Below are 14,792 nucleotides of genomic sequence, written 5' to 3'. Positions count from 1 at the left end.
TTTACTTGTGACAATCTTGTAGGCTTTTCAAGGCAAAAGATGAACAGAAATGGTTTGCCATTGCTGCCTCTGCATAGCAATCCTGGATTTCCTTGGCGGTCCACGACTCAAGTACTAACCTGGGGCCAACCCTTCTGAGATCTAATGAAATTGAGCTAGCCTGGACATCCAGGTGAATCAAGAGTTTTCTCTGAAATGCAATACTGTGAAAAGATATTATACCACAGTAGAACACAAAAAATGCCTTCCTGAATCAAACGAGAGCAATGGTGAAGAAAAACAGTTCATACAACAATATAAAGACCAAGGGTAAAAAAGATAATGAGACTGAGATTCTGCTTCACTACAAGGAGAATTATTTTGCAAGATATGTTATCTCAGTGCAAAAACAACTCCTCAGAAAACAGGCTGTGACTTCATGAAAAAATAGGAAGCCAGAGATCAAAGGAACATTGGTTTTGGAATGGAGAAAGTTGAGAGCAGCCCACCAATGAAGAACTTCCATGATGTCTTCAAAAAGAACATGCTAAAAGAAATATGTAAGAGGAAAGTTGTGGAACATTTTGGAGAGTAATCATTTTGATAGGAGACAGGGTACTCTTTGGTCACCTTTTGATGGTACAAAGCCAGAAGCTTCAGACCACAGATATGTTCTCCAATAAGCCTATACATCTGGCATAATTGGGCTATATCAGTCAAAATCTGCCATACTTGCACTGTGGAGCAGTTAAGTGACATTTTGATTGTACCTTTGCGGAAGCTCTATGAATTATACAGGAGTTACAAGAAAAGCTGTGAGACTGAATTTCCCCATGGTTCTTTGTAAAGAACCTGGATGCTATGTACTCCAATAATGTACTCCTAAATCTACTTCACCATCACCAAAATTCCTAAAATCAGAAGATGCATTTATTAGATATACACTACAAATCAAAATTACTTTTGAATTATTTTGAACAAGTAGATAGTACTCAAGAGATACCTGTATAAAATACAGACATTTGCAATCAGTCTGACAATATCCCTGGAATATAAACTGAGAGTTATCCTACATTGTTTAGTTAAGAAATCAGACATATTTTTAGGTCTTTTGAACGATGGCTGCAGTTGGCTCCTATGCAACCTCTTCATTTTCCCCCCTTCATTTTTATCCTGGTTTTAATTGTAATTGTGTAATTCCAATATTTAAAATGAATGATTGCATTGTTTCCTTTACATAAATATCAAGCAGGATAAACTTCTTTGGGTTGGATTAGCATGAGATTATTTCAACTATAACCATTCATTTTTTTAAATTGGCAATTTCCTTTAAAGGTTACATGGCAACAACATCTTCTAAGCATTTCAGTAAAGTTCAGATTTTGAGTTCTGTGATTTGTTGCTAACATTATAGTGACAGGACAAGGGGACCATAAAGCATGGTAAAAGGGGAATGGAGAACAGGGAGGAAAGCTGAACTATCAGACAAGGCTGCCCAGTCACTTCTGGACTAGACTGAGAACAACGAGGTGCAAACAAGAGGAATTAAACCAGAAGTGTTTTCTTTGGGGGGTGGCTACGTTCTTCCCACAGCCCAGCCCTTTCTTGCCATACTGAATTATGCCACAAAGGATTAAGATATACTTAGAACCCTTTTGATCCTTGTTTGTTACTATTTTTTAAGGAGGGGGGGGGTCGAGGTGGTTCAAATTCTGCTTCTTTGCACCTGGTGATTCTCCCTATTCAATACTTACAGCCAGAAATGCCCCCTCGGATGCTAGAGGTATTAGAAGCCAGGCCAAATAAGAACAGCCAAGTGCCAACAGAGAATCTATGAATGACATGTGGTTTGGGCCAATAATGAGGCAGCTTAATATGTCTCCCTTCTTTTTTTTCTTCTTCTTTTTTTGGTGTGTGTATAATTTAAAAAAAAAGGGAGAAATGTGTAGCGGCGTGAAAGTGAGCCATAAACAAAGGGAGGTGATCAAGTCAGCAGCTGCATCATGATTCTGTTTGTAGTTATGTCCTTCTACCAGTTTGATCGGTTCTAGCATGCTTTAAAATAAAACCCCGTAATCCACAGGCATGCAGAAGGATCAGCTCGCTAATGGCATCTTACCCTCATCCCCTCAAATCGGGACAACGCTCTTAAAGGCCTCAAAGCTCTGAGTGTCCTAAGGGATTTAATGGCACCTAGTTCCGAGTAGCCCAGGGCATTAGCTATAAGGCTGACTAAAGAGACCTACACAGAAAACAGAAAAGAAAGGAAAAGAAAAGAAAAGAAAAAAAGAGGTTCCAGACTGTTAGAATAAATCCCCTAACACTGATTGTTTTCCATCCCCAAAACTGTACTGCAGGCCCCAACGACCCCCTCCCCTTGTTTAGAGTGATACCGAAGACATGACCACCAGCTGCCTACTTCACTTCACTGAAACGACCTGGAAGGAAATAATGTAGTTGAGAGAGGCATAAGAATAAAACAAAAAGGGAAAAAAATAAGTGAGATAGAGAGAGGCAGAGACACACAGACGGAAACGGGGTCTGTTGCAAGGTTAGGAGCCCAAACGGATGACAAGAACCTTACCCTCGCCCTCTTAACAGTCTGCAGGATCCCAGCAGCTCCCATTAAATTAAGCCAGACAAATTTTTAAAGGTACCTATGAAAAAGAATACAGATAAATACACAAACTGCACAAACTCCCTGGCCTCTCTCATTCAGGCAGGGTCTGTTTTGCTCATTCACTCTGCAGTGACACCACAGAGACACGAGTGAAAAAAGTAAACACCTAGGCCTTTGAAACGTTCACAATGAGTAGCACAGATGTGGGAGAAATTATTTAGCTGTTTACTGGATTGCAATGAAACTAGGTCAGTTATTTTGCTGAAAACATTATATAATATTATTATTATTATTATTATTATTATTATTATTATTATTATTATTATTATTATTATTATTATTATTATTATTATTATTATTATTTTGTTACTGCTGAAAGGCAATGGGTTCAATCCAAAGGAACTACTCTACTGACAGAAGGGAGGGTTACTTTTGCCAATTCCCCTCGCTTGTGGCAGATTGTGGGTTCTCATCTCATACTGTTCTTGGGGCTCCCATTGCCAGGAGCAGCACTTCCTGGGTCAGTTTGAGTTGCAGCAGGAGCTGGGTGGCAAAGAAGTTTCACCCCACTGACAAAAATCCCTTCTATCAGTGGAGATTTTTCACAGGATTCAACCAGTATTTGCTAACACTGATGTGTCTGAAGGCTGCTTCATGAAATCAAGGTTCACCACATCTCACATCTTGGAGAATCTTCTTGCCCAACTCAGGATATTTGGACCGTGCAGAAAAGGCCTCCAAGGTACACCTTCTAATGTGAAAGAGGAAAATTTTATCTGGACACTATGAGCCAGTTCAGATATTAACAGTGCTGTTGTTTTCATGTGGTTGGGCCCTATGCTGCATCAGTAATGTATGTGTGCTAGAACCATGCGAGTCCAGCGGATAATGTGGTTCCCTATGGTGTATATGGTGTATATGAGGTTAATCCAGTCATCTGTCCATCCCATGTGGTCCCTGCAAATCTTAGCTTTCCATGGTGTATAAATGTAGAATATAAATCATGAAAAGGTCAGTTTTTTTTCTCATGTTACAAGGTACATTGAGGGTACCACAGTTTACTGTTACTTTAATAACTATAACACATACCTAAGAGAAACTGTTCATCCCCATAATTATAAAATATTTTTTTCCTGTTTTTCAAATTGGAATTCAGTGGGAGGGGATGGAGAACGTATTTTTAATTTTGAAAGCTTTCTTTAAAATTTACAAAAAACAGTGGTGACTCAAAATATATTGTTGATGCAGAAAAATAGTTTCTTTTGTAAAGATTGGCTCAGCAACTTGAACATTTCCCATGATGTCAGAACACCTTCCATGTTAAGGCAGCCTGTTTGTCATTGCATTTCAACATTTTTTCCCACAATCAAAGCAAAAATATCAAAAATGTCAACATATTTCTAGAATATTACATTTCAAAAACATTGCTTTATAAAATATAATGGAGAAGGCTGCTCTGAGCTTCCTAGAGAAAGGTTGGATTAAAATGTAACTGCAAATGACACAATCTAGCCAAAGTTAAACATTTTTAGACCCCAACAATTTCAGTGAGATAGTTAAGCATATGTTTAAATCTTTACCCTTCAGTGTAAATGGATTTAATTTTGGTTTGGTTGTCATTGTTTATAGAAAATATATATTTTAACCATCCCTGAATAGATGTTAGAGGCAGGTCAGAACTTATCTAGATCCTGCATCTATATTAGTTGGTCCGTTATACCAGGAAACTTTTGAAGAGAAGTCATGCTCATCTTTTTTACAGGATTTAAAGTATAAATGTTCTTTGTATCCTCTGTGTAGCTTTTACATACTCAGGACAGAATGTGGAATCCAAGCTGCTCCTCTTCCCACTGTACATTCAGAGAACTGAGCAAACTGGTATTCTACCTGCGCCTTCTTTAGGGGTACTCATGACAAAACTATTAAGTTAGAAGAGGGACAGCTGAGGGACACTGCAGGCACCCAAATTTTTCTGCCCCTCTCCATATACTCACACCACTCATGTAATGAGGTGAGTACTCTTCATGGTGCCCCATACACCCTCACATTCACACATGTATCCTACATTTGATTGTGTGTTCCTGGCAGCGGCAAAGCTACCAGGGGAGGGATGTGTGTGCCATGCCCCGGGTGCATGGATTTGGGTCATGTGGGGGGGCGCAAAATTCCCCCGGCCCCTCCCCCTTCCTCCGCGGCACCCTCATCATTTCACTTACTTTTAGGGGAAACCGGGAGGCGGAGCTGGTTAGGGGACAGGCCTGCCTAAAATTCTGGTGGGAACTACATTTCCCAGGAGACCTCTGGGAAATGTAGTTCCCCACCAGTGAACAGGCTGAAGAGCCTTGTTCCCTCCAGCCTGCTCGGGTTTCCTAAAAGCTAAGTGTGTGTGTGTGTAAGCCACAAGTGATGATGGGGCGTGATCCCCACAGTGCCCCCCCCCCTCGAGTGCGTGCCTCTTCACTGATCTCTTTAGGAAACTGAGCAGGCTAGAGAACAGGCCTGCCTGTGTGGGAACTACATTTCCCAGGATACCCTGGGAAATGTAGTTCCCATCAGAACAGGCTCCAGCCTGCTCGGTTTCCTAAAGTAAGTAGTGGTGGTGATGGTGGTGGCGGCGCAAGGGGCACTGGGGAGGGGGGGGGGCGCAAAAAGCCAGAGTGCGCACCGGGCACACTCTGGCCCAGCTACACCTCTGTTTCAGGAGGTTGAACTTGATGGCCCTTGGGGTCTCTTCCAACTCACAAGCATCCAACCTTGTTATACTTTGCCCTTACTTCTCTGACAAGAATACCTTCTCTCTTTTTCTTTTATTCATCCAATGTATATAAGTATATTAGACAATCTTGCCATTCCAGGTTTACCCTTATCAGGCTGGCTGAGGGAAGGTTTCATCAGTTGGAGGAGGATTGGCTGATGCTTGGATTTGTGCTGTATGTATGCCTTGCCAATGCTCCTGCTGTAATCAGTAAAACTGGCCTTCTCTACTCCATTTTGGTTCCAGTAGGTACTGCCTCCTTTTCCCTCCCTCCTCTTCATGCCGACCAGACCAGGAACAAACTTCCCAGATCTTGCCTCCTTCCTTCCTTCCTCCCTCCCTCCCTCCAGTCTTATAGAAAAATGCTGGTAAATCCTTGAACAGCTCATTGAGGTAAACTGTGAAGATACCTGGCTGTTGTGTAATATCAGAGAGACAGACTTGAGTCAGGGCATGGGTGGGTGGATACATTTTAAAAAATACTTTCTCCAGTCTCCTTTTGCTATTTCTCATTTTGAAACAGCCCCCTCCCTGGATTGTTAGTAGAGCAGGAAGAGAAAAAGACAGGCAAAGAGAAAATGCCTGTCTTTTCCATTAGCAGAGTGTATAGCAATGAGGTGTGTGCATTAGTTTTAACCGAGGAAGCAGCACAAGGGGAAAAGGGCTTGCACCTCACCTTTTTCACCTTGCTGTGAATCTGAATTCCCCTGGTAGCTATTTAACTTAAAAATTATTCATAGATTTCTCAGTTTTTCTATTTTTAATTAAAAGCAGCCACAAGAGGAAGCAATGGGGCATGACCCAATCAGGCTAGCCGTTCTGGGGAAGGAGGATTCTAATTTCTAATATGTTTTTCCATTTTAAGTTACCTCTGTTAGCTCCCTCTCAAAATTAAAAATAAAGAAGCTAGCTCTGGAACTTGGCTAGACTGCCTACTGACAGTCAACTGTGCTTAAAAGAAGCACAGGGCAGACTGCTGAATGACAGTAGCTTGTTTCCTATTTCTGCTCACAGATAAGTCAACATTATGTTTTGTAACAGGCACTCAGTTAGGATGCCATTGCAAGCATGCCCAAACTATGCATTTCAGTGGCACCTTGCTCAGCTCTCTGGAGTCACAGAGTAACTGGGAATTTTGTCTTCCCTCTTGGCAGCCATGAGAGAGAAAGGAAGTTCTTTTTTAAAAAAAAACCCAGAAGTTTAATGTCCTTTTTAGATGACATAAAATTATTTAGGGTAGTTGTGTCAGCGATATGAGACTTCCTCAAAATACAAACAGACATTTAACATGTATTACTTCCGGGGGGGGGGGGGACAAGTGAGGGAGAGGACAAATGGCACTAATCTAGCTTCTCTTTAAAGTTTGCCTTGAAACTCAAAAGCCATTTTCACTAGGCTATGATTTTGATTTTCAGAACATAATTTCAGAAACATATATAGTGGTAGATACTAGAATTGATTCAGAACAATCACATTTGCCCAAAGTAATCAAAACAGATAATCACTAACAGAACTTATAATTACTCAGAAAAAAGACACACAAATATATTTGACGTTCCTAGGAAACAGAAAAAGACTACATGGCAAAGCTGTCCACACACCTGAAAAATCCAACATTTATGAATACTGTTACCCCCAATCAATAACTTCAAGTGATAATGTTAAAATTAAAAACAAAAGTCCTGCACTGTTAAGACACAATACCGAAGGAAGGTGTTTTCTGATAAAAACCCACTTTACTTCATTTCATTTTAACCAAATATTTCAACACATTTAAGCAGCTACCTATGCAGGTTTACTAGATCATCTCATCTGAGGTCACTGAAGCCCTTTCCTCTTTTCAGGGGCACACATCATGGTCAAAAGCAGAACAGAACACTCTGGAGGGAACCCTGGAAAGATCCTTTCTCTGCCTCCATGGGTAGCCATGGCCATCCCCTCTGGGCATCTGGCTGTTTTGTTATAGGTTGGCATGTGCCTTTGCCACAGCATTCTGCTGCAGTTGCCAGTGCCACAGCTTCTCCCTCACTAACACCTGTCCAGGTAGCTTTGACTGGGCAGTGTGGTTGACAATCCAAAGAGACACTGATGGTGGCGCCTGCCCATATGAAGCCCTCACCTAATGTCCTGGGTGCAGCACTTTTTCAGACCTGGGAAGGGGAGGAGTGGTGTTGGGAGGGTCTTCTTTGCCACACCTCATTGGGGTGACTCCCTGGGCCCCCACACACCCAGAGGCTGATGGATCATCTGTTCTGAAGGTGCCTGAGGGTGCTGGAAGGTGAAAGGCTCACATGCAAATACGGGGAAGCAAGACCACATCTGGCACCAAAGACATTTTGCCACCCAGGTGTCTCTGGTGCCAGATGTGTTCCTGTTCCTGCCTGTCCTGTGCACAAAGAGGAGCCAAGGCCAGAAAGTACCTTGAGCTTTGGGACTACACTGGGAGTAGGGTTGCCAGATTCAGTTACTGGTGGGGAGGGAGGGTTGAAGGGGGAAGGGTTGACAACTTCTGGTTGAGGAACTCGTGGAGCTTTGGAGATGGAGTCTGGAGAGGGGAGAGGCCTCAGTGGGGTCTGTTGCCAAGGAATCCACTCTCCAAAGTGGCCATAGTCTCTGGGAAACAGATTTATGTTGTCTGGAGATGGGCTACCATCCCAGGGGATCCCCAGGTCCCACCAAGAGGCTCCATCCCTGCCATAGTTCCTTTAAGGATGGGTAGACACTGACTGGTTGCTTAATTGCCTTCTCCCACTCCTTTTCTGCTCTTAGGTGGTTTAGCCACCATACTCTGTCCTCCTGATTAGCTGCAGGTACCCCATCTGTCTGGGCCGTGCTGCTGCCCCCCATGCTTGAGCAGACCACCACTGACCCACAGCTACACTCTGTCTTGTCATCATTGTTAAATAATAGGTTAAAAAAAGAAACCATTTCTCCTTTTCCCTTCTGGCCACCATTTATATCTCTCCTTAGGGAAAGGACCAGTGGTGTTATTGTTATGCCATGGCCATCCACTTTGGGTTATTAGCTACCCAAAGTGCAAGAAAAGGGACTGGGGCTAGTAGAACTGGTGTAAACATTATATCCACCATGAGGATTCTTTTTTTAAAAAAAGCTCTCCCTCTTGTAAGCTGTATCCTGTAGTAAATTGGCTGATAGATGGTGAAAGTAGCAAAACGAAGGTTGCTCACATACATGGTCAGGGCCTTTTCTTTCTCAGGGGACTGCTCAGGTATGCAGTTTTTGTAAATTAACTGAAAGAAAAGACTTCCCTCCTGCTCAAAACATCTGTGGGATATGAAAGAAATATGCTCTGTGAGGGACAGTGATGTGCTTGCACATCTTCTGCCAGCCTTCTGCTCATGAATCACTGATCCAGCCCAGTACATTCAGAGAAGGGTTACAAACCTTCAGGTGAGGCGTAAGAAGTTCTGTTGGAATTACAGCTGATTTCTAAAACTACAGAGATCAGTTTGCTTGGAGGAAAAGGTAGCTGCTCAGGGCAAACTCTATGACATCTGGTTCCTGCTCAGCTCCTTCCCTCCCCAAATTCTGGCTCCATCTCAAATCTCCAGGAATTTCTCAAGCTGGAGTTGGCAACCATAGTTTAGAGTAGCTGCAATTCAGATAATGGCAGTGGGAAAGGAGAAATTAGCCTACCTGCTTAGAAAATATTGGAGGCAGAGAATGGGGAGGTGGGTGGGTTTTCCAAATTCGTTATCCCCCCCGCCCCTAACTATGCTTCCTTATGGAATCACAGCTCTAATGTTTGCAGATACTTGCTGTTTACACATTATGTCATGAGAATTTGCAAATACAACAAACATTTCAGAGGGTTTTTTTACATAGTATCCTTCAGGCAGCCAAAATGTACACCCATCCCTTTGTCCCACCACATGTGGGCCAGTTAAGAATGGAGAAGAGAGGGAGTATCACATCGAGAGAGCAAAAGGAAGTAAACATTCTATGTGAGAAGTTTCTTTAGTGACTCCTGCTCCTTCTCAGTATAGTTAACATGTGGGTAGGGCATAAAGTTGGACATCTTACAACGATGGTGGTGGAAAGAGAATGCGAGAAGAAGAACAAAGCCAATCAAGAAAAAGAAGATTGTAATAGGAACTCAATTTTCCCTCCAGCAGCTAAGGTGGAGGTCTGTTTCACACTGAAAACCACGTTTTAGAGCAACTGCAGGATAAAACTTTGTGCAATTCTGAAATAGTCTACTCTTGGATCGAAACAGGTCTTCAGCTTTCGGGTGACGGAGCATAACATGAGACACATCAATCCTGTGCCATTTTTACTAGGCTAATTTTGAAGGCTGGGCTATTACCTTGTTAAAGCGCTCAAATTTGTTGAGTTTTGCTTTCTATATTTTACAGCTTTTCTGAATAAGACAATATGACTTAGGTGCTGGCAATGTTGAAACATTGTGTTCATAACAACAGTCAACCATGGCTGTCTGCACCTCCTTGCAGGTATACAGGAATAGTCAACATGTCTATTGGGGAGCTGACAGAAGCCAGAGTTGCATGTGGAGCAATTTTTTTTGTATTGTGTACAGTTCCTTCCCCCCCCCCCCCCTCAATTTCAATCAGTGTTCTCAAATGTCAGAGAGAAAACAGTCTTAAAAGCCGAAGGATGGAAACACTCAGACCCCCTAATTTCTGCAGTATAAATAACTGGCACAGAGAGCATGGAATACTTCTCTGATAACTCCAAGCTTAATCTGCAACTGATTTAGAGCAACAGATTAGGGCTACATATTATCCTGCTAGGACTTTTACTATGAAGGCAATGTACTGACTAGTAGAAGCAAAAACAGAGGGGAAAAACAAGAAGAAAAGATACATACTGCTACAATGAGGAAATCCAGCCAGCACCAGGCATTAGTGAAGAACTTCACAAATCCATAGGCGCACCATTTCAACAACATTTCAAGGATAAAGATGTAGGTGAAGACTTTGTCAGCATACTCCAAGCAAGTCCGTATTGTCTTTCTCTGTTCTATGTAAATATCCTCAAAGGCCTAAAGGAGCAAGAGGGTAAGGATCATGACTGTACTCTACACTTGGTAGTAAATCCAAACAAAACACGATAAAAACTTAGTTTAAAATGTATAGAAGATAAAGAGTGTTATTATTTGGAAGGTTGTTCTTAGAGGCCAGGTCCCCCATGCAATTATATTAGTTGCTAATATCTCTCAACATTTGCTTACTCATTTGATGTAAAGATGTCTCAATGTTACTGGAGACACACACATTGCTTCTACACAGCTGGATCTCACAACGTTCTGGTAATTTCTACAGAAGGGACCTAGCAGTTTCCTTTCCCCGTCCCTTCATATATGGATGTAAGGCAGAGGTGGGATCCAACTAGTTCTCACCACTTCTCTAGAAGTGGTTACTAATTTTTTCTGAGTGCTGAGAAGGGGTTACTAAAGCAACCTCTGTGCCCAATAGGGACTGGAGGTGTGTGTGCGCGGCGGCACCACTGTTTGAATCCCACCACCATCGGAACCTGTTGTTAAAATGTTTGGATCCCACCACTGAGGTAAGGCCAGCAGCAATGTCTTTCTGGGCGTTTTCTGTGATACCTCCAACACTCTGGGTCAGGCTGCCTTTTGAAGTAAAAAGTGTACAGCCTTGTTCAAGACTACCTTTGGCTGAATTTTGTTGAGTCTGAATTTGTTGGATTCAGAAAGGCTTTTTAGAAATATTGGCTGATTTGCAGTTTGTCAATTTTTGAGATTCTGAGTTGGTTCGTATGCTGCATAGCATATATGATGTAAAAAACTCAAGACCTATTTTGGAAAAGATGGTTTTAAAGAGTCTAACAAGCAAATAGAGAAGTGGTGAGAATTGGTTGGATTCCACCTCTGCCTTTACCCCCACCAGGTACTCCATCTACTCAACAGATGTCCATCCATTTGATGTTGCAGTTGTGACTCCTGTCCTTTCCTCATGGCACCCACCAGTAAATCTCCTTCCTTTTCTAGTGGTGGTAGTTCAAATCCTCCTGGTGGCCCACCAAATGAAGTGCTGCTGGTCAATACTGAAAAAACATTACTAAAACTGACTTGCTTGTCTCTGCTTCCAATCCCTAGATCTCACCAACAACACTCAGTTGCTGTGAACTTTCAAAAGGAGTACTAGACTCACTTGTGAATTGGAAGCTACCAATAATGGAGAACAGCTGCTCCCCCTTATCCTCTCAGACAAGTCCCAAGAAAATTTTAACTTGGCTCACCAGAGCTCCACTGCTTAGCAAGATCATGAAGATAATGAACGTCTCAAACCAATTGTGCTCCACAATTAAAAAGCAAGTTTTACGTAAATTCCACCAAGACTTCCCCTTTCCTTCTTCAATGTTGACATCGCAGCATTTAAACCGTCGCACACAGCCTGCAAAAATAAAATAAATATAACCTCTTTTGAGATTTTGTGTTTTATTAATTTTGCTGTAAATAAAAAAAACCTTTGTTCTAAAACCTTTTAAGTCCAAAAATAAGCACCATTGCTCCATAAAAGTTTTCAATGGTATGATTCTTGACCAGAGCTAAACAAAGGAATATAGTGGCACCAGTGGTGAGATTCAGCCTATTTGCACCAGTTCGGTAGAACCAGTAGCTAATTTTTTGTCTAGTTCAGAGAACTGGTTGTAATCCCACTACTCAGTCCTTTCAGAACTGGTTGTTAAATTATTGGAATCCTACCACTGGGTGGCACTGTAAGGTCGAACCAAGTTGTTGTAGCAAGAGTGGGTCGCAGAGTCAGGACTCTCGTGTTGGTTGTAGAGTCCTACTCTGCCAGGCCATGAGCCCCTATAGGTCCACCGCAGACTGCAAAGGCAGAACACTTCCAGCTTCTTTTTGTGTATATGTTGAAAGAAGCACAAGGACACACAAGGTCACTCAGTGGTGGTGAAGATGTGTTTTGAACATAGGCAAATTTAGAAGCTCTCTTTGTGAAAGCTCTGACTTGCCTTCTCTCTCTTTCCCCTGGTGGGATCATCATTTTCTTTTCTAGTCACATTACTATTTTATTTATTATTTACTGGATATATATCTCGCCCTATCCCCGAAGGGCTCTGGGTGGGTTACAACATAATTTAAAACATTCAGTAAACATTAAATTATAAATCCTAATTTAAAATTTAAACCAATTAACAAATATTAAAATGACCCTGAACTGATAGTTAAATTGATAACACAAATTAATCCTTCCCACCTTTCCCCACATAAATTCCTGCCACAATCTTGCAATTCTGTGGGAACCATGCTGCCCTCTGGGGGGTTAGAAGTGAATTACAGGTGTAGTAAGATGCAAGACTACTCTCCTAACCTAACTTTAGATTTTTAAAGCTCTATCCCCTCCACACTGCAATCAAGGTCACCTTCTGTGAAGCATGCATCAGGGTCCAAATATTCTTCTGGGGCTTCTACAGGAACTTCTTCTGCCTCTGGTTTTATATCAATGGTGCTGCCCTCTGATGAGCTGGTATCATCCAGTTTCTTGAACGATAAAGATCAGTCAAAACCAGAGATATTATAAGACAAGTGAAATGTAGAACTGCATTTCCAAACAACTTTTTGGCAACAACAAATTCCTCTAAATTGTTAAAATCTGAATGAAATATTCTATTCCCCCACTTTAAACGTGGAGAGACATTTGCAAACACATGCCAGTATGGTACCAAACATGCATTACTTAATAAGTCTGTAATAAGAACTGTAACATCTTCTACCAAAATCATATCTCCTGATTTTGTTGCAAGCATTTGGGCTACAACAAGTTATTAACTTTGTGTGAGTTAATAACTATTTTCATAAACAAGCATGGCATAAACTGTTTTTATAAACTGTAAATGAACTCCACTCAGATACATGCAAATGTGCCTCACCCCCTGTGAAGTGGACAAAATATATATCCCACCACAAAATCACTCCACACTGTGTCAACACAGAGAGAAACACATCTTACTGTGACATGCCTCTGTCATAGTTGCAGGCGAAATATTAGGAGAATAAACTACCAGACCACAGCCACGCAGACCAGAAAACCCACAACAGCAAGCATGGCAAAGTCAATTCATACTTTTTATGAATGTCAAGTGTTGTGGTAAGGGACATCCTCACTTTTCAGTACTAGACCTAAATTTTGCTGATCCACTACTGTTTCATAAGATCTTCAACTTCCCCAAACCAATTGCTCAAACCATGCCCCTCCCCAGGAGCAGCTTTTGGGGCTGCAGCATGAGGGGGAGGAGATAAAGTTGCTCTATCACACATAGGGGTCCTTCTGTCCATGATAATTTCAGAAGGGATCCAAGCCTACATGATTATTTTACAGAAGCCTGCCTGTATCTGGTCAGCTCAGGACCAATCTAGACAGGAGACCAGAAGACTTCTCAATGGAGATTCTTCCCAGCTTATTTAGATAAGTTCTTAGGGTTTTTTCTTTTGTGCCTTCTAAGTTTGAATCTTGGCAATTGTAATAACAAGATATCTGTATTAAGATCTATTGTCTGCATGGCTTAGCTGCTCTTGTCATCTGTGCTTCTCTTGTAATACATATGACTACCCAAAGCATGACATGAGAACGTGGTTTACCAACAAGTGTGGCAAAGGGATGAATACCTCTTTGCTGCCGTCAGGGTCGCTTTCACTGCTGAAATCTTCTGTGTTGAGGTTCTCAAAGTCAGACTCACCCACAGCTATGGGGACACGGACAGTGAGGTTGGGATTGTTGATGAAAGACATGTGGTCTTCATCGATGATGTACTTTTCCACACTGCTGCCAATGCCACTGGTGGTTCCATTGCCATTTTTCTGGTAATCGATCTCCCGGTTGATGTCAGCCCCCGTGTGGTTGGCAATGCAGTTCATCTTCTTGTCATACAGCTCGTCTAAAGGCTTGACTTCATCAGCCTCCCTGTGCTTGAAGTGAGTCTGCACAAAATCATGAGCTTTGATCTTGAACCAGGCAATGCCCTTCTTGATTCGGATGACGGAGATCTGCAAGTTGTTCATCTCACCATCATCGTCGGTCGCGGCTAGATTGTCTGCACTGAAGGAGCTCAGCAGCAAGGCCAAGAACAGGTTCAGCACCTGGAAGAGGAGGAAAGACCTTTGTGGCAATGCTAACCAAAAACATTTGCACTGCCCCACTCAAAGCAACTTCATGTTTTGAAAAAGCATAGAGAGATTCTGTCTCTACTCTCTCTTCCTCAAGTAGCAATGTAGGGTTAACCAGTCCCACAGAACACCCGTTTGGGTTACAGGGGAGAAATGTGAGACCTCCCAACAAATTTGTGACCACCTTATGTTTTCATATGATAGATCTATCACATTTTTACTTTGGCCTTCCTTAGGGTTGGTCATTCCCCCCTCCCTTGCAATTGGCAGGCAACGTACCTCATTGGTGGAGTCCTCGCTGGCAATGT

General features: G+C 42.1%; 1 protein-coding gene across 1 annotated transcript in view; it reads right to left on the bottom strand.

Annotated features, from left to right (window-relative positions):
* SCN8A (sodium voltage-gated channel alpha subunit 8) overlaps window positions 1–14,792 on the bottom strand; it is a 151,788-nt gene that overhangs the window by 35,156 nt on the left and 101,840 nt on the right. Inside the window, exons 17-21 of the mRNA XM_048488370.1 lie at window positions 13,987–14,457; window positions 12,744–12,861; window positions 11,598–11,752; window positions 10,204–10,377; window positions 2,099–2,221 (exon numbers count right to left, since the gene is read on the bottom strand). Of these exons, the coding sequence (XP_048344327.1) occupies window positions 2,099–2,221; window positions 10,204–10,377; window positions 11,598–11,752; window positions 12,744–12,861; window positions 13,987–14,457 (1,041 nt within the window). The remainder of the gene's footprint in view (window positions 1–2,098; window positions 2,222–10,203; window positions 10,378–11,597; window positions 11,753–12,743; window positions 12,862–13,986; window positions 14,458–14,792) is intronic.

This window comes from Sphaerodactylus townsendi, linkage group LG03 (assembly GCF_021028975.2).
Source record: "Sphaerodactylus townsendi isolate TG3544 linkage group LG03, MPM_Stown_v2.3, whole genome shotgun sequence".
NCBI lineage: Eukaryota > Metazoa > Chordata > Lepidosauria > Squamata > Sphaerodactylidae > Sphaerodactylus > Sphaerodactylus townsendi.
This window is presented reverse-complemented; position numbering and strand designations above follow the sequence as displayed.